Source organism: Chrysochloris asiatica, unplaced genomic scaffold (genome assembly GCF_000296735.1).
Source record: "Chrysochloris asiatica unplaced genomic scaffold, ChrAsi1.0 scaffold00238, whole genome shotgun sequence".
Classification (NCBI taxonomy): Eukaryota; Metazoa; Chordata; class Mammalia; order Afrosoricida; family Chrysochloridae; genus Chrysochloris; species Chrysochloris asiatica.
In genome coordinates, this window is record NW_006408756.1 from 553,387 (window position 1) to 569,624 (window position 16,238).

At 50.5% G+C, this 16,238-nt stretch overlaps 1 protein-coding gene across 1 annotated transcript; it reads left to right on the forward strand.

The window, feature by feature from the left end:
* The first annotated feature begins 2,422 nt into the window (after positions 1 to 2,422).
* GMEB2 (glucocorticoid modulatory element binding protein 2) lies at positions 2,423 to 15,967 on the forward strand. The gene is made up of 9 exons (XM_006873340.1): positions 2,423 to 2,553; positions 6,325 to 6,422; positions 11,039 to 11,166; positions 12,716 to 12,819; positions 13,299 to 13,456; positions 14,490 to 14,561; positions 14,803 to 14,940; positions 15,065 to 15,187; positions 15,315 to 15,967. Exons 1-9 carry the CDS (start codon positions 2,423 to 2,425, stop codon positions 15,965 to 15,967), a joined length of 1,605 nt encoding a protein of 534 aa, XP_006873402.1.
* Positions 15,968 to 16,238: the final 271 nt, after the last annotated feature.

Genomic DNA, 16,238 nt, shown 5'->3' on the forward strand with positions numbered 1-16,238 from the left:
TCTTGTAACTGATTATATCCTCTGTTGATCCCATTAGAATACACATGCTTATGTTTTCATAGTGCATGGAATCAATATTTTACCACTTCCAAGTAGAATACAGAAACCTTACCACAATGAAGATCCTTTTACTTTTAAATTGTAGTTATATATCTACATACTTTGAAAATTCCACTAATACAATTTTTGCCTTCATCTGTCATTCGTATTTTAAAGAACTTAAGATAAGAGCAAAATAACCTATTTCATTTACTCAGATATGAAGGGGCTTCAAAAAGTTCGTGGGAAAATGAGATGAAGAGAATGGAATCTTTCCTTGAACATCTTGAAGCTACCTCATAGTCACCATTTCTTTTAGTTTTGCATTCCTGAATTTCTCAAGTTTCCCTTTTCTGTAATTTTTATTCTCTTTGAAGAATTCTTATTAGAGATTTCTTTTAGGGCAAATGTGCTTGCAAGCAATTCTCTTAATTTTCCTTCTTCTGCAAATGTCTTTATTTTATATTTGTTCCTAAAGGATATTTTCACTGTGACTTCTGGACCAGCAGTCCCTTTCTTTCATCCTGTGGAAATTGTTACCTGCCTCTGGCCTCCACGGTTTCTGGTGGGAATTCCGTAGCCATTTGGTTATGGTTTATGAATAGTTTCTCTCTCGGTAATGTGTACTTCCTCATCTGACGACATTTGGATTGTTTGTCTTTGGCTTCTAGCAGTTTGGTTATGGTTTGCATGTCTGTTTCTTTGTATCTCTCCGGTGTGACGTTTGCTGAGTTTATGTCTTTCACTAAGTTTGGGACGTTATTCGCCACTGTTTCTTTAAATACTTTTTCCAACCTAGCACTTTTTCTCCTCTCCTTCTGGAACTCCAGTGACACGGATGCCTGCTTTTCAGTGTTGTTCCAGACTTTCCTGAGGCTGTACCCATTTTGTCTGGTGTTCGTTCTCTGTTGATCTGATTGGATTCCTTCTGTTGATTTATCTTCATGTTCTCTGAGCCTTACCTCCGGTGTCTCCATTCTGCCGTCAAGCCCATCCAGTGAACTGTTTATTTTGGTTCTTGTATTTTCAGTTCCGAAATGTCCATTTGGTCTCTGCTAGCACTTTTCTGTCCTTTATTTTGTCCCAGGTATCTTTGGCTTTAACTCTGTTAACTTCAACAGTCATCTCAGAGAGATTTCCCTTGATTTATTGTTTCTTTGAGAATTGTTCAAATCTTCATGAAGCTTTGTATGTTGAGTATTTTGGGATAACATTCTATATAGTTTGACTCTTGTTATTCTAAAGTGCTGCTGAGTCTGTTCCTACGCATAGTGACCCTGTGTAGGGGCTTCTGAGGAATAGCTGGTGGGTTTGAACTGCTGACCTTGTGGTTAGCAGTTCAGTGCTCATCCTACAGCATGTTGTTGAAATCTCATGGTGAATATAGGTCTTTTAGTCTTAGCAGGAAATTGACCTAGTTAGAATCAGGCAGTAAGTTTTGGCCCACCAGCCATGGACTGTGCTTCTCATGTTGTTTCTGTTTGCAAACCTTTGCAGAGCTGTTGGGAACTCTATTGGCTGTGCTGCATCCAGAGGCCAACTGGAGACCCAGATTGTGGTCTTGCCTGGGTTTGAGTTTGTCACTTGGGATCAAATCCACACATACACAGATTGGGGCAGACCAAGGAATTCTTACACAGTTCTATGCACCGTCTAGTTCTGCAGAATCACCCTACATATCCAGACTCCAGGCCCCCTTCCTTGTCCTCTAGATAGAATCTGGGCCCTTTGTCCCCTCCTGGGTGTGCCCCTGCAACCAGGTCCCAGGAGGGCAGAGGGAAAGAGCAGTGGGGTCCTCTCTGTTCTCTGGACCACATGTGCTCTGGTCAAAGACAAGAATTTGCCTTTTGTAAGTTTGTAGACCTTTGTCAACCACGGCCACCATGCCACCATCAGGGACTGGACCTGAGGACAGGGTCAGGGGAAAGCAGAAGAGGTAAATCTAGTGTGGGTTGTGTGGGCTTCCTTCTTCCTGCTCCTAGCACATACTTTTGGGAGTCAGCCAGGAGATGCAGGGGGACGTTAGGTAAGTCATCCTTCCAATGCTGGGTTCTTCCTTAGGCCTCCTGCTGCTAGTCAGTTCTCAGGACCTCGGCATGTCCGCTCGGGCTTTCAGTTGGGTCAGTGGGAAAGCCACGGTGGGTTGGACTTGTTCCATCTGAACTGAAACCCGAGGCTCTGTGATAGCGCTCTTCTCCCTTGTCAGCATTGTTGGAACGTAGAGGGTTGGTGCTGAACGGGTGGCTGTTTAGCTGATGCTTGCCACATATTCTGTATGCATACTTGAGACTATGCCGTTACCCTGTGTCCTGTTTCTTTTGCCCAGGACTTGGGACCCTGGAGGAGAGGTGCTGGTGGCCCCGGCGTCCTCTCTGGCTGAGCCATGGCGACCCCAGATGTGAGCGTGCACATGGAGGAAGTGGTGGTCGTGACAACACCCGACACTGCGGTCGATGGCAGTGGTGTGGAAGAGGTGAAGACGGTGCTGGTGACGACCAACTTGGCTCCCCATGGGTAAGACGAAATGCCCACTTGGTTCAGGGCCTAGTCAGGGGGTTTGGGTGTGCTCACCTGGGCCATAGCTGGCTTTGAAAGCGTAAAGGGCAAGCTTCTGGAGGGTTCTGTTACTACGTGGACACATCCTGCTAACCAAGAAGACCCCAGCTGTCAACGTTGCTGTAACCCTTCATCTTCCGCCTCTTTCCCTCCAGCCACACAGCCACATGCTTTCATCTCAGAGCCACACAGCGATTCCTCTTGTGATGAGATGAAGCAGGTGGAACAGCGGGGACTGGCTCCAGAAATGAAGCTGGACAGTCAGTGGTTTTCTTGACATTTCTCCTGACAACCTTAATGCTTTTGATCTAATCTCATAGGGTAGATGTCCAAATAAAATCTCAGTTGGTAAAAAGCTCATCTTCAGTTTCATTCTTTTTGCTGTCCCCATAGGCAGACTGCAAGGGGCCTGCGAGCTTCAGAAGTGCAGAATGGTTCCTCTTTAGGGGAGACAGAGAGCAGAGACGCTGCTGCAGTCTTCCTTCCCACCAGCTTCTGGAGGGACCCCTCTTCTTGCTACCCTAACCCTTGCTGAGGTGCGTGAGTTGCACGTTCCCACTGGCCTCAGCGAGGGTGAGCTGTGGACTGCATTCCTGCTGACTGCCTCTGAGGAAGCTTCGGGACTGGGCCATGTGGCTGGACCCATCTTGGGAGGCTCTTTCGGCCTGTTTCCATGCCGTTTCTGCCTGGCACGCTGTGGACACTCAGCCTCCTTGCCAGGGGAGCCCACATACACAGATCAACCATGTGCAGCTATTCCTCTTCTAGCTGAGCTTACTTTCGGGTCATCCCACCAGACATCATCATGGAAGGTTCTAGCCCCACCGAGGGAGCTTCCTGGCCCGGGCCCCAGACACTATGCAGTGGTGCACAGCCATTACCGTGAGCCAGCATTGTCGTGATTGACAGCAGTTGAGAGTTGGTCCGCAGCAGCCACCAGGCCACACTGTGCTTGGGAGTTTGCTTCCCACACACCTTTTCATGCATTGAGGGGTCCTGCATGTCAGGCCCACAGCATGGTCAAGGAGAGCAAGTATAAATGGAGAAGATGGTCACTGAATCAGCACTCACACATGGGCATGGTCACCTGCTGAAGTCTGTGCTCTGGAGCTGATGTGCGGGGCCTGAAGAGTGAAGCCTAAGACCTGAGGCAGAAAGCAGCCATGTTTCCGGAGCAGAGTGACCAAGATGAGCTGAGGAGGGCCGGACTGGGCCAGAAGGGCCTCCAGGATCTTCCAGGATGTGGGGGCGTACCCTGCTCAGTGGAAATCATAGGAGGGCTCGGGAGTGGAAGTCTACAGAGATCGTCGCGAGGATGGGTTGGAGTGAGGGCTCAGGAAGACGGTGAATCTGGTTCAGTTGGGGCACATCAGCTTTGAAACGCCTGCCGGAGATCACCACACCTGCACTCAGAGAGGTCCGGGATTGCAGCTTGAAGGTGATTTTCAAGGATGAGGGTGTGTCCTGACTGAGCCCAAGAAGCTGCCAACATTGCCCAGGGGACTGGCGGGAGCAGGCTCTCCTGCTCCTTGCTGGAGACAGACGAGTGTGGGCTTGGGTACCATAATGGTTGGAGGGAGAGAAGGTATGCAGGGGGAGACAAAGCTTGGCTGAGCCGGGGAGGGGGAAGGCACTAGAAGTCAGGATTCTTAAAGGTGGCAGTTGTGACGGTAGCAGTGTAGGGCGGCTGACCTCCTCAGGATCCCAGGTGATTTTACCATTTTCAAGGCCACTGCTAAGATGCTGGAGAGTCTGCCTGCCTGTGTCAGGTGGTCATGGACGGAAGGAGAGGCGGCGTGCCTCTGCTGTGAGATGAACGGAGAACGTGGCAGCCAAGAAGGACTAATGTGATAGACCAAAAGCTCTTTTCTTGCGTGTGAAATCCTCGTCCTGTCGGGAGTTGGGGGCTGCGATTTGCTGCTGTGCTTTGAGGGGAGGTGGGGACTAGAAGCTGGCTGAGGGCTCTGGGCACTGGAGCTGCTGGTGGAGTGTGACACGGGGCTGCCGTGGCAGTGGACTGCTGGGGTAACGCCAGGGACTCACCCAGAGTGGCAGAGGAGATAACCCCCAAAGCCTCTCTGCCCTCTGCCCTCAGTGCACCATCCCACCAGAGCAGGGGTGCCTGCAGCGAGAGACGGAGACCCAAGTGGTGCTGGGATGAGGCCTGGAGCAGGGGTCACTGCTTCCAACCAGCAGGGACAGCCAGGGGTCACGGGTATGCTGGCTGTTGGAGGAAAACTCGGGTTTCCATCTGTACTCCACAGTTGCCCCTCTGCTGGCCAGTCCCCATGGCGGCCCTTGCTGGGTTCTGGAACCCAAGGAGCTGTTTCTAGTAGTGTCTCGGGTCTCAGGCAAACTCCTCCACCACAGCCTCGGCACAGAAAAGCCTGCTTGTCGCATCACCTCCTTGAGGCGGCACCTTGCCTTCCAGCCCTGGCTGACTTTGCTGCTCACACAGTTCTGAGGACTCTGGGCTCTGCCTTGTCCACAGAGTCTCCTGGAGCTGCCTCATGTCCACCTGCTGCCTGCTGTCCGTCTTGTTGATGGTCATCTTCACTCGCACAGCCTCTTGTCTAATGGGCCGTCATCTAGAAGATTGAGGGTCCTGCTCTGACCCTTTTCCCCCAGTTCCTTGTGGGGTGGCTCTAGAGATGAGTTGCGTGACTTGGGTGGATTGTTAATACTGCCTTCCCCCCACCTACCCCATCTGTTTTTGTTTTTTACTGTGGTAAAATAGATACAACGCGTCCACCATTTTTATGTGTCCAGTTCCGTGATGTTAATTATGATCATCATGTTAGACAACTGTCACTGCTGTTTCAGACTTTCCATCCCCTTCACAGGACCTCAGTGCTGCAGGCAGTGGCTCCTCCCCTCCACATTCCAAAAGCCACTCACACGTTTCCTGTCAGTGGCATCATCCAGTCCTTGGCCCTAGGCGTGTGACACCTTCCACTCAGCATCTTCAGGGCTCTCTCCTCGTGGGCGGCAGACCTTAATTCTCTTCAGGACCAAGTGTGTCCCATTGATGGACACTGGGGTGGTTCCCACTTACTTGTTGGCTGTTGTGTGTAGTGCTGCAGTGATGGTTGGTGCACAGGGATTTAAACACCTGATTTGGATTTGTACTAAGGAGTGAGACTGCTGAATCGTAAAGTAATTCTGTGTTTAACTTTGGAAAGAACCAAGTTCTCTCTTTTTAGAAGAAAATTGTTTAACAAAACAAGTGTAGACGTTTGTTTTCCTACACAGAGAATTTTTTTTTTTTTTTAAGACACATGTATCATTATTTCTGGGTTTTATGTCATAGGTAAGAAAAACTTTTCACCACTAAGAGATAATTTAAAAATTAGCCCTCCTTAACTTTGAATAATTTTATGACTTACATTTACATTTGATTTCACTATAGTTTACTTGGATACAGGATGAGGTTCGGTCACACGTGTTTTTTCCCCTTGATGAAATGTTGCGTTTTCTCGTACTTTGTCTGAATGTGTCACGTTATCACAGGAAAGGAACGTCACTGAAGGAAGACATGGGGATGCCTTGGGCCCTTTCCTATGCTGGGTATTCTTCTAGGCTCTAAGACAGCTCCGGAACTGACACTGGGGGCACACCAGCCCCTATGGGCAGCCTGGTGACCTGCATGGACACCACAGTGTTCTAGCTGAGAGAGAGCCGTGCGCTGCTGACAGGCTGACATGTCCCTCTCTGTTCCTGGCTTTCCAGGGGTGACCTCACAGAGGACAGCTTGGAGACGGAGAACGCTGCGGCAGCGGCGGCTGCAGCCTTCACAGCCTCATCACAGCTCAAGGAGGCTGTCTTAGGTAGGAGACTGGCCTCCTCATGTCTGGCAGGGTGGCCCCACAGCTGACTGGTCCTCTCTCTCTCTCTCTCTGTAAGTGAGTGACAGCTAATTGGGTCTCTCGTCTTTGTCCACCTCAAGGTTAAAAAGCTGTAGTTGGGCTAGGGGTCGGTCCATCGTGAGGGTCTGCCAGTTTCAACTCCATATTTCTGCTCTGCAGCTCTGCCCCACCCTAGAGGGGCAAGCAAAGGCGGGCATCCCAGACTTTGGGATTTTGTCCTATCTGTCTTGGTCACTGGCCTTCCTATACTTACTGTAACCATCAGTGAGCAAAAGTAAAGGTTGTGGATAACACGAGGTTTTCTGTTGCTTAAGATGAAGGGCCCTATCCCACAAAACCCAAACCGTTACCACTGAGTCGATTCCAGCTCCTAGCGACCCTGTAGGACTGAGTAGATAGAACTGCCCCATAGTCTTCCCAAGGGTGCAAAAGTAAAGGTTGTGGATAACACGAGGTTTTCTGTTGCTTAAGATGAAGGGCCCTATCCCACAAAACCCAAACCGTTACCACTGAGTCGATTCCAGCTCCTAGCGACCCTGTAGGACTGAGTAGATAGAACTGCCCCATAGTCTTCCCAAGGGTGCCATCTTTATGGGAGATGCCATCAGGTCGGCCGTGACTCAGAGCTACCCTGTATAAAACAGAACAACGCACTGCACGGTCCTGTGCCATCCTTACAACTGTTGTCATGCTTGAGCCCGTCGGTATAACCCCTGTGAGCTGTGGATGTCAAGCATGGTATCCTAGCAACCGGTCCCTCCTGGTAACACATCTAAGGTACTTCAAACAAAGTCTCTATCTTTTGCTTCTCAGGAGCATTCTGGCTGTACTTTTGCCAAAACAGATTTGTTCTTTCTCCTGGCAGTCCATGATACAGTCCACATTCCTCACCAACACCATAGTTCCGATGCATCAGTTCTCCAATTTTCCTTGTCCATTGTCCAACTCTGACTTGCGTATGAGGCCATTGAAAGTACCAGGGTTTGGGATTATGAAGGAGCCTGCTGTCTCTTAGTAGGTGTCCTCGAGTCAGTTGTACCTCACAGTCACTGTAATGTTGGAGCCCATGGCTGCAGCCACTGTGAAAACCCATCTCATTGGTGATCTTCTTTTTCACGGACCCTCAGACATAATGTCCTTGTTCTAGGGACTGTTCCCTTCAGATAACATGTCAAAAGTATGTGAGATAAAGTTTTTCCATCCTAGCTTCTAAGGAACATTCTGGCTGTGCTACTTCCAAGACAGATTTCTTTGTTCTTCTGGCCGTCCCCGGTACTTTGAATATTCTTCGCCAGCACCACAGTGCAAACGCATCGATTCTTCTCCCATCTTCCTTCCTCACTTTCCAGCTTTCACATGGCATATGTGAGGCCATTGCAAATACTGGGTCAGGTGCGATGTGGCTCTCAAAGTAATCTCTTTAAAGAGGTCTTTTGCAGCACATTTGCAAATGCAGTACTTCATTTGATTTCTTGACTGCTGCTTCTCTTGAGCATTGATGAAGGATCCTAGTAAAATGAAGTCCTTGACAGTTTTCAATCTTTTCTCCATTTATTAGGATGTTGGTCCAGTTTTGTTTTGTTTTTTTAACATGTATTGATAATCCACACTGATGGCTCTATTCTTTGATCTTCATTAGCAATTCTTCAAGTCCTCTTTATTTTCAGCAAAATTGTGTCACCTGGTTGTTAATGAGCCTTCCTCCAATCCTCAGACCGTATTCTTTGCTCAGCATACAGGTTGAGTAAGTATGGTGAAAGGATACAACCTTACAAGTAGTCCCTTGTTCTGTTCAAACAGCTGTCTCTCTGTCTGTGTCTAGGTTCCACATGAGCACCACAAACTGTTCTGGAATTCCCATTCTTCGCAATGTTGTCCATAGTTTGTTATGACCCACACAGTTGAATGCCTTTGCATAGTCAATAAAACACAAGTAAACCTCATCTGGTATTCTTTGCTTTTAGCTACGATCCATCTAACGTCAGCAGCGCTGTCTTACGTCCCCTTCTGAATCCAGCTGGAAGTTTTGGTAGCTCCCTGTTGGTGTGCAGCTGCAACTGGTTTTAATTCTTCTCAGTAAGATTTTCCATGTGTAGGATATCGAGGATATTGTTCACTCATTTCCGCATTTTGTTGGGTCACTTTTCTTTGGAGTGAGCATAAATAGGTAGCTGTGTTTCAGATTTCTTGGCGTGGACTACTGAATGTTTAAAGCACTGCATCAGTTTGTTGAAATGATTGCAGTTGGTATTCCGTCAATTCCTAGGGCCTTTTTTGGCCTTCAGTCCAGGTTGAACCTATTCCTTTATACCATTGGTTCTTGATCATATGTTACCTCCTAAAATGGTTGCACGCCAACCAGTTCCTCTTGGTACAGTATTCCTTCCATCTTCTTACTACACCGTTCAGTGGGCTTACGGTATGGCACTGTAGAATTAGCACTGGACTGCAAACCAGATGGTCGGCAGTTCAGACCCACCAGCTGCTCCTAGGAAGGAAACCCTATATATACAGTGTCGCTATGAGTCGAAATCGACTTGGTGGCAGTTAACAACAACATCATTCAATATTGTTCCATAGACTCCTTCAGTATTTCAAATCGAGGCATGATTTTTTTTCTTTAGTTCTTTCCGCTTGAAAAATGCTGAGTGTGTGCTTCCTTTTGGTTTTCTAACTCCAGGTCTTTGCACATTTCATTATATAATATTTTGTCTTTTGAAATTTGGGGGCCAGCTCCTTTACGTCATCATTTTTTCCATTGACGTTAGTTAATCTATAATCAAGAGCAAGTTTCAGAACCTCTTCTGACATCCACTTCATTCTTTTCTTTCTTTCCTGTCTTTGTGTGTGATGTTCTTGATGCCATCCAACAATTCCGCAGGTCTTTGGTAATGAGTTCTCATAGATCAGATCTGTTCTTGAAAGGACCTTTGAATTCATGTTGGATTTACTCAAGGTTGTAATTTGGCTTTCATGGGTTTGTTTTTAATTTTCTTCAACTTCATCCTGAACTTTCATATGAGCAATGACGGTCTTTCCCACATCTACCCCTGGTCTTGTTTTGGCTGATGATACTGAGTTTCTTCATTATATCTTCCTACCAACGAAAGGAGCTCTGGTAGCGTAGTGGTTACGAATTGGGCTGTGAACCTTAAGGTCAGCGGTTCGAAACTACCAGCTGCTCCGCGGGAGAAAGATGAGGCTTTCTACTCCCGTAAAGATTTACACCCTCGGAAACCCTGTACAGGGTCGCTATGGGTCGGAGCTGACTCGATGGCACACAACAACAACAACAACACCAATGTAATCATTGATTCCCGTGTATTCCCATCTGGTTGAAAAAGGTATTTGCAGTGAATAAGCTGTTGATCTTGCAAAACTCTATCTTGTAATCTCCAACAATGCTTCTGTCACCAACACCATATTTCCAACTACTGATTCTTACCTTTTGTTTCTAACTTTTGCATTCTAATCACTAGTAATTATCAATGCATTTTGGTTGCATGTTTGATCAATTTCAGACTGGTAGAATTCTTCAATTTCATCTTCACTGGCTTTCATGGTTCATATGTGAATCTGAATAATGATGGTATTAACTGGGCTTCCCTATAGACCCATGGATATTATCCTGTCACTGTGACAGTTGTGTTCCATCATGGATCTTGAAATGTTCTTTTTGACAACAAATGTTATGCCCTTCCTTTTGAATTTGTCATTCCCAGCATTGTAGACCTTGTGATTGTCAGATTCAAAATGGCCCGTCCATTTCAGCTCACTAATGCCTAAGATATACATCTTTATGCATTCCATTTTACTTTTGACTACTTCCAATTTGTTCGTATATTCTACCTTCCAGTTATTGATTATGTTTGCAGCTGTTTCTTCTCATTTTGAGTTGTGCCTCATCAGCAAATGAAAGACCTGAAAACCTTGCTTCATGACTATCACGGTCAGCTCTACTTTGAGGAGGCAGCTCTTCCTCAGTCGTATTTTGCGTTCCTTTCAACCTGAGGGCTGACTTTCCAGGGCTAGATCAGGCAGTGTTTCTGTGCTGTTCGCAGTTTTCAGGGCGAATGGCTCAGAAGTGAATGTTCTCCCTTCTTCCTAGTTTGTTCTTACTCTTTGTTCTTACTCTGGTGACCCTGTTGGTATTTGAGATACCAGGGGCACAGCTACCAGCAGCACAATAGCCACACATTGACGTGCATCTGGCTGTCAAGCCTTGAAACTAAGTTTCCCTGTAATTTCTTCCAGTATACAGTTTGTTTGCTCCCCATAACTGGGCTCCACAGTAGAACCATACTGTAATGGAGTTGTAGTATTACTAGCTAGGATTTGCTTAGGTGGGTTTTGTAACTATGTCTGACACCCTCCCAGGAACACCTGCTCAGGAGAGTGGAAGGCAGTCCTGGGCAGTCTTGGCGGGGAGTGCTTAAAACCGTGTCCCTGTCTCAGCCTGCCTGTATTTGAATTTCTGGGCCCTGGGTTGGTGGCTGTATCTTTGCTTTGGGGGAAATGATTTGAAGAAAAGAGGTACCTGATTGCCTATTCCCCTCCCTGTTGGTCCCTGTGAGAAGTGAAGATGGCTGAAGAGGAGGAGAGCCTGGGGGCTGAGGTGCTGTATCCCATCACCTGCGGAGACAGCAGAGCCAACCTGATCTGGAGGAAGTTCGTGTGCCCTGGTATCAATGTGAAGTGTGTCCAGGTGAGGGAGCTTGACTGTGAGCAGGAGGCCCTGCACAGAGGTGCTTGGGACGGCAGTCGGGGAGGTGAGCCTTCGGGACGGGCAGGCGGGGAGGTAAGGGTGCTTCACTGTGAACAGGAGGCCTTGCACAGAGGTGCCGGTGGGCCCTCGGGACGGGCAGGCAGGGTTGTGTGAAGACTTGTGTCCGTCCCGTGACTTTTGCCTCCTGGAGGTTTTGTAATTCATCTCCCAGATGCCTCTGCAACCTGGCAAAAAAAAAGGAGGATTCCCTGTGCTCAGAGTGGGGTGTAGGTGGGAAGCTAGTGAGGCAGCCTGTGTCCTGTTCTTCAGTTTCCTCAGTTGCAAAGGCTTATCTGAGGGGTGCGGTGCTTGGTGTGTGGATATTCTAATCCTTCCCAGCCCCACACGTGGCCCTGGAACTGGGTACTCTGTTGAGTGGTCCTTACAGGCAGGTCCCCTAGGAGCTCCTTTGTAACCCAGGTCTGAGTGATTCCCACACAGCTCACAGGAAGACAAGCAGACAGGACACAGAACACACAGGGGCAGGGGCCACCTGAGTGCAAGTGGGAACATGGACAGATGTCCCCACGATGGGGATTTTAAGACGCCGAACAAAAAGGGATTCTATTTAGGTCAAGAAGTGAGAAAGAGATTTGGCCATGAGTAAAGTCTAAACAAATTGTAAACAATCAACTTCTAGAAGTGAGGAGAGAATGAAAGAATGAGCCCAACTCTGTAAGTTCAGAGGAGAGTGCAAAACTTACTGGGCAGTTGTTACCGCAGATTAGATTCAGCTAAAGAGATCATTTGTTACCTGGAATGTAGACTCAAAAAAAAGTCCCCATGACAGCACACGGAAATTCAAAGAAGGAACACCAAAGCTCCAAACCATAGAGGGAAGAAGCGTGAGTGGATCTGGTGCTGGGCCACCGGAGCCAACAGGAGAGAGCAGGTGTTCTTCATCCCATATGGGCCCTGAGGTGCCGCTCCCCCAACCCTGCACAGCAGCCTCTGCCTGGCAAAGCACCAGCTTCCAGGCCCAGTGGGAGCTTCATTTCTGCTGTGATCCAGTGACTCTCCACCCCCAGCCTGCTTCTCTGAGCAAGCACAGTCTTACTTATTTTGACTCTGGTTCCAGTCACTGCTTGTTTAATAAGACTGAAAAGATATCCTCCAAAGCTGGGTGAGCTCCAAGGTACTATGAAACCATAAACAGCCTTTAGGGACAGGTGAGGGCCCTAAACCTCGGCTGGCTGAGGACAGGGCAGAAGGGCACTCTTGCCATCCCAGTTCCATTACAGAGGACGGATGCCCCATTGGACTTGGAGCTAGCTCGTGCTTCCCCCATTGGACTGCTGGGCAGTACCCTGCCCCCACTGTGAGGCTCAGGGCCCTCATTTTTACAGCCACCATGCATGATAGGGCAGTACCTATTTTACCGGAAACGTTTCCACAGCTCTGGTGCTCTTGCTGGGGCTGGGCCCCTGCCATGAAGCGCAGGCATCCCTGACAGCCTGGCCTCACTCGGGCGTTTGTGTTTCCTCCACAGTATGATGAGCACGTGATCAGCCCCAAGGAGTTCGTGCACTTGGCGGGCAAGTCCACTCTGAAGGACTGGAAGCGGGCCATCCGCATGAATGGCATCATGCTCCGGTGGGTCTGGGCCTCGTGAAGGGGGTGGCACAGCCCACCCTGAGCAGCACAGGATAATTGTAGACTTTCAGGAAGTTTTCTCTTGTCGAGTCTTTTAATTTCCAGAGACTTTCCTTGGGGGCACCTATCACAGCCTGTGTGTGCAGTGTTGGGTGGCAACCAGACACAGGCCACACTCAGTTACATGCATGGCCCTGGACATTACTCTGACTTTTACCCTCTCTTTGGATTCTTGACTAAATACATCCACACAATGTGTGCTTGTCATACACATGCAGCTCTGAGCCAAAGAGGGGACCAGAAGCCCCCAGACCCTTTATTATCCTGTAATGAGATGGCCATGCGGGTCGACATGGGCTTGTACCAGTGGGCCTGGTGGTTCTGGTGAGGGTGACACCACGGGGAAAGCTGTCTTGTCTTAGTCTGAGCCTGTTTGTGAAGTAAGCACCTGTCATCGTCCCCGTCCCCCCCCCCCCCAGGAAGATCATGGACTCCGGGGAGCTAGACTTCTACCAGCACGACAAGGTCTGCTCCAACACCTGCCGCAGCACCAAGATTGACCTCTCGGGGGCCCGCGTGTCTCTTAGCAGCCCCGCATCAACTGAGTACATCCCGCTCACCCCGGCCACAGCTGATGGTATGTGCCATGCCGTGTTACTGTCCACTCTTAGCTGTTCCCTACCCCAGGTAGACCGAGCCCTCATCTCCTGGGCAATAGCCTGTTTCCTCCCCACCCCGTGGTATGGCATGGGACTTGGTAGCACAACCCCAATCTCTCAGGCCCTTAGGTGCATACATGTATGTGTGTGCACACGTATGAGTAGCCATGGAGTACATGTGTGCACGTACTCATATTGTCATGGGATGTGAGTGTGCACATGCATATGTGAGCTCATTGCACGTGTGCACATAACGTGTGTGGTCATGGACTGCGAACATGACCACAGGCTGCATGCAGGTGTGTGTGTGTGTGTGTGTGTGTGTGTGTGTGTGTGTGTGTGACACTGTAGCAGGTGTACATATAGTCATGGGTTGGCATGTATATGGATGTGTGTACAGTCGTGTACACACCAGTACACATGTGTGCTCATTCACAGTGTTGGTGTATATGTATGTCATGGGGTGTGCGCACTGTGCACATGTCACAGGGCCACTTGGTTGTGTGTACGTGTGTACACATGTGCAGTCACGGGGTACATATGTGCACATCCACATGCAGTCATGTGTGTGGTCACGCCGGGCCCTCTCAGGCCCCCTCCTGTGGATGCAGGCAGGCCCATCCTCTGGTTGCTTTATTTTCTCACCTGCAGGCAGCGTAGATGTTCTTTAGAATTTCCTTAGGCCCCATGAATAGAGGAAGCTTCTTTCAAAGAAAGGCAGAGTGGGGTTGAATCCTCAGCTTCTGTGTCGTGGAACCTGGTGACCTGCTGACAGCACTATCATTGTCCCTGAGCAATCCTCCACATGGGGCCTGACTTACCCCCAATACCATCCTCAGGCTTGGGGGAGCTGCCGCCAGTGCGATGCCACATGGGATCCCAAGTCCCTCCTGAGGAGGCCCGTTCAGACTTGAGAGGCTGGTAGCCGAGGGCCTGGCCCTTTGCGTTTGGGGAAGCTGTGTGGGGCTGTGATGCAGAATGAGGCTTACACATGCTTCCTGTCTGTTTTAGTGAACGGCTCTCCCGCAACCATCACGATTGAGACCTGTGAGGACCCCGGGGACTGGACCACAGCCATCGGGGGTACACTTTCTGCCAGTGTCATCTGCGGGGGTGTCCAACAGGGTTTCCCTGGTGTGGGGAGATGGGCAGGCGTAGGAGTGTCCCCGCTGCTTGGGGGCCAATGCATACTGGGTCTCACACTTGGTCTAGAACCTTCCTTGCCTGCATTCCCACCAACCGCAGCTCTGCTCTCCCAGTGGTGGGGATTGGGTTGGGTGTGCTTGTCCAGGCTCTGCCCTCTGAGCCCACCTTGGCTCCACAGATGACACGTTCGCCTTCTGGCGGGGGCTGAAGGATGCTGGACTCCTTGATGAGGTTGTCCAGGAATTCCACCAGGAGCTGGTGGGGACCATGACGGGCCTGCAGCAACGTGTCCAGGACCCCCCACTGCAGCTCCGAGGTGAGACCCGTAGCCAGGCGCTGGTCCCGGTAGTGTGAGCGGATGCCCCGTGCCCTTTGGAAGGGCGCTGCTGGTGGGTCTTCACCTCGAGACCCTGATCTCACTGTCTGTTCTGTTCCCTCAGATGCGGTCCTCCTCAATAACATCGTGCAGAACTTCGGCATGCTGGACCTGGTCAAGAAGGTGCTGGCCAGTCACAAGTGCCAGATGGATCGGTCCCGGGAGCAGTATGCCCGTGACCTGGCAGGTAGGGGCCCGTGACCAGACCAGAGTGAGCCGTATGCCTGTGACCTGGGAGGTAGGGGCGGGGCCTGTGACAGGTGACAGCTGCTGACCTGGACTGAGCCCCCCCTTCCATCCCCTGCCCCCCGCAGCCCTGGAGCAGCAGTGTGATGAACACCGGAAACGAGCCAAGGAGCTGAAACACAAATCCCAGCACCTGAGCAACGTGCTCATGACGCTGACGCCCGTGTCCCTGCCGCCGCCCGTGAAGCGGCCCCGGCTGGCACGTGCCACATCGGGGCCGGCCGCCATTGCCTCCCAGGTGCTGGCGCCTTCCACGCAGATCGCCCTCGCGCAGGGTGTGCCCGTCTCCCAGCTGGCCAGCGTGCCACTCAGCAAAGTGGTGTCTGCCCTGCCCGCTCCCTCACTGAGCAAGGGCCCCCCACAGGCCCCACCTGCCAGTGCTCCGGCCTCCCCACTGCTGGGGGGCTACACGGTGCTGGCCTCGTCGGGCGCCCCCTTCCCCGGCACTGTGGAGGTGCACCCGGACGCCTCAAGTCTCACGGTGCTGAGCACAGCCGCCCTGCAGGATGGCAGCACGGTGGTCAAGGTGGTCAGTCCCCTGCAGCTGCTCACGCTGCCTGGCCTGGGCCCTGCCATGCAGAACGTGGCCCAGCTGTCCCCCGGGGGTGGCACGATTGTGACAGTGCCCACGGGGACCGTCGAAGGGGCCGTGACTGCCCCGGGGCCTGAGGAGCACACAGCTACCATTGAGGTGGGCACCGTGGCTGAAGAGCAGAAGTAGTGGAGACGGCATGGCCTCTTGTGGGCAGACGGCTCAGCTGCCTCTCCTGGTGCACAGGGGCCGGGGGTCCCGAGGGGCTGCTGAACCAAAGAGGAGGAGTCAAGAAGAGAGAGGAGGGGCACACAGACAGTAACTCGTGAACTCAGTCTACAGGGCCCAACACCTCCCCTTTTTCTCGGGAAATATATTTTTCCACCTGTTGCTTATTAATGCTGTTTACACGTGGGCTTCAGCAGATCCAGCGGGAGGTGCCAGGCAGGAGGGTGTGAGC

Bases quoted from the DNA above. Each gene is read 5' to 3' on its own strand.
- GMEB2 (XM_006873340.1), top strand. From the start codon at position 2,423: ATGGCGACCCCAGATGTGAGCGTGCACATGGAGGAAGTGGTGGTCGTG. The intron at 6,423-11,038 runs GTAGGAGACTGG...CCCTGTGAGAAG, and splicing joins GCTCAAGGAGGCTGTCTTAG to TGAAGATGGCTGAAGAGGAG. The intron at 12,820-13,298 runs GTGGGTCTGGGC...CCCCCCCCCCAG, and splicing joins ATGAATGGCATCATGCTCCG to GAAGATCATGGACTCCGGGG.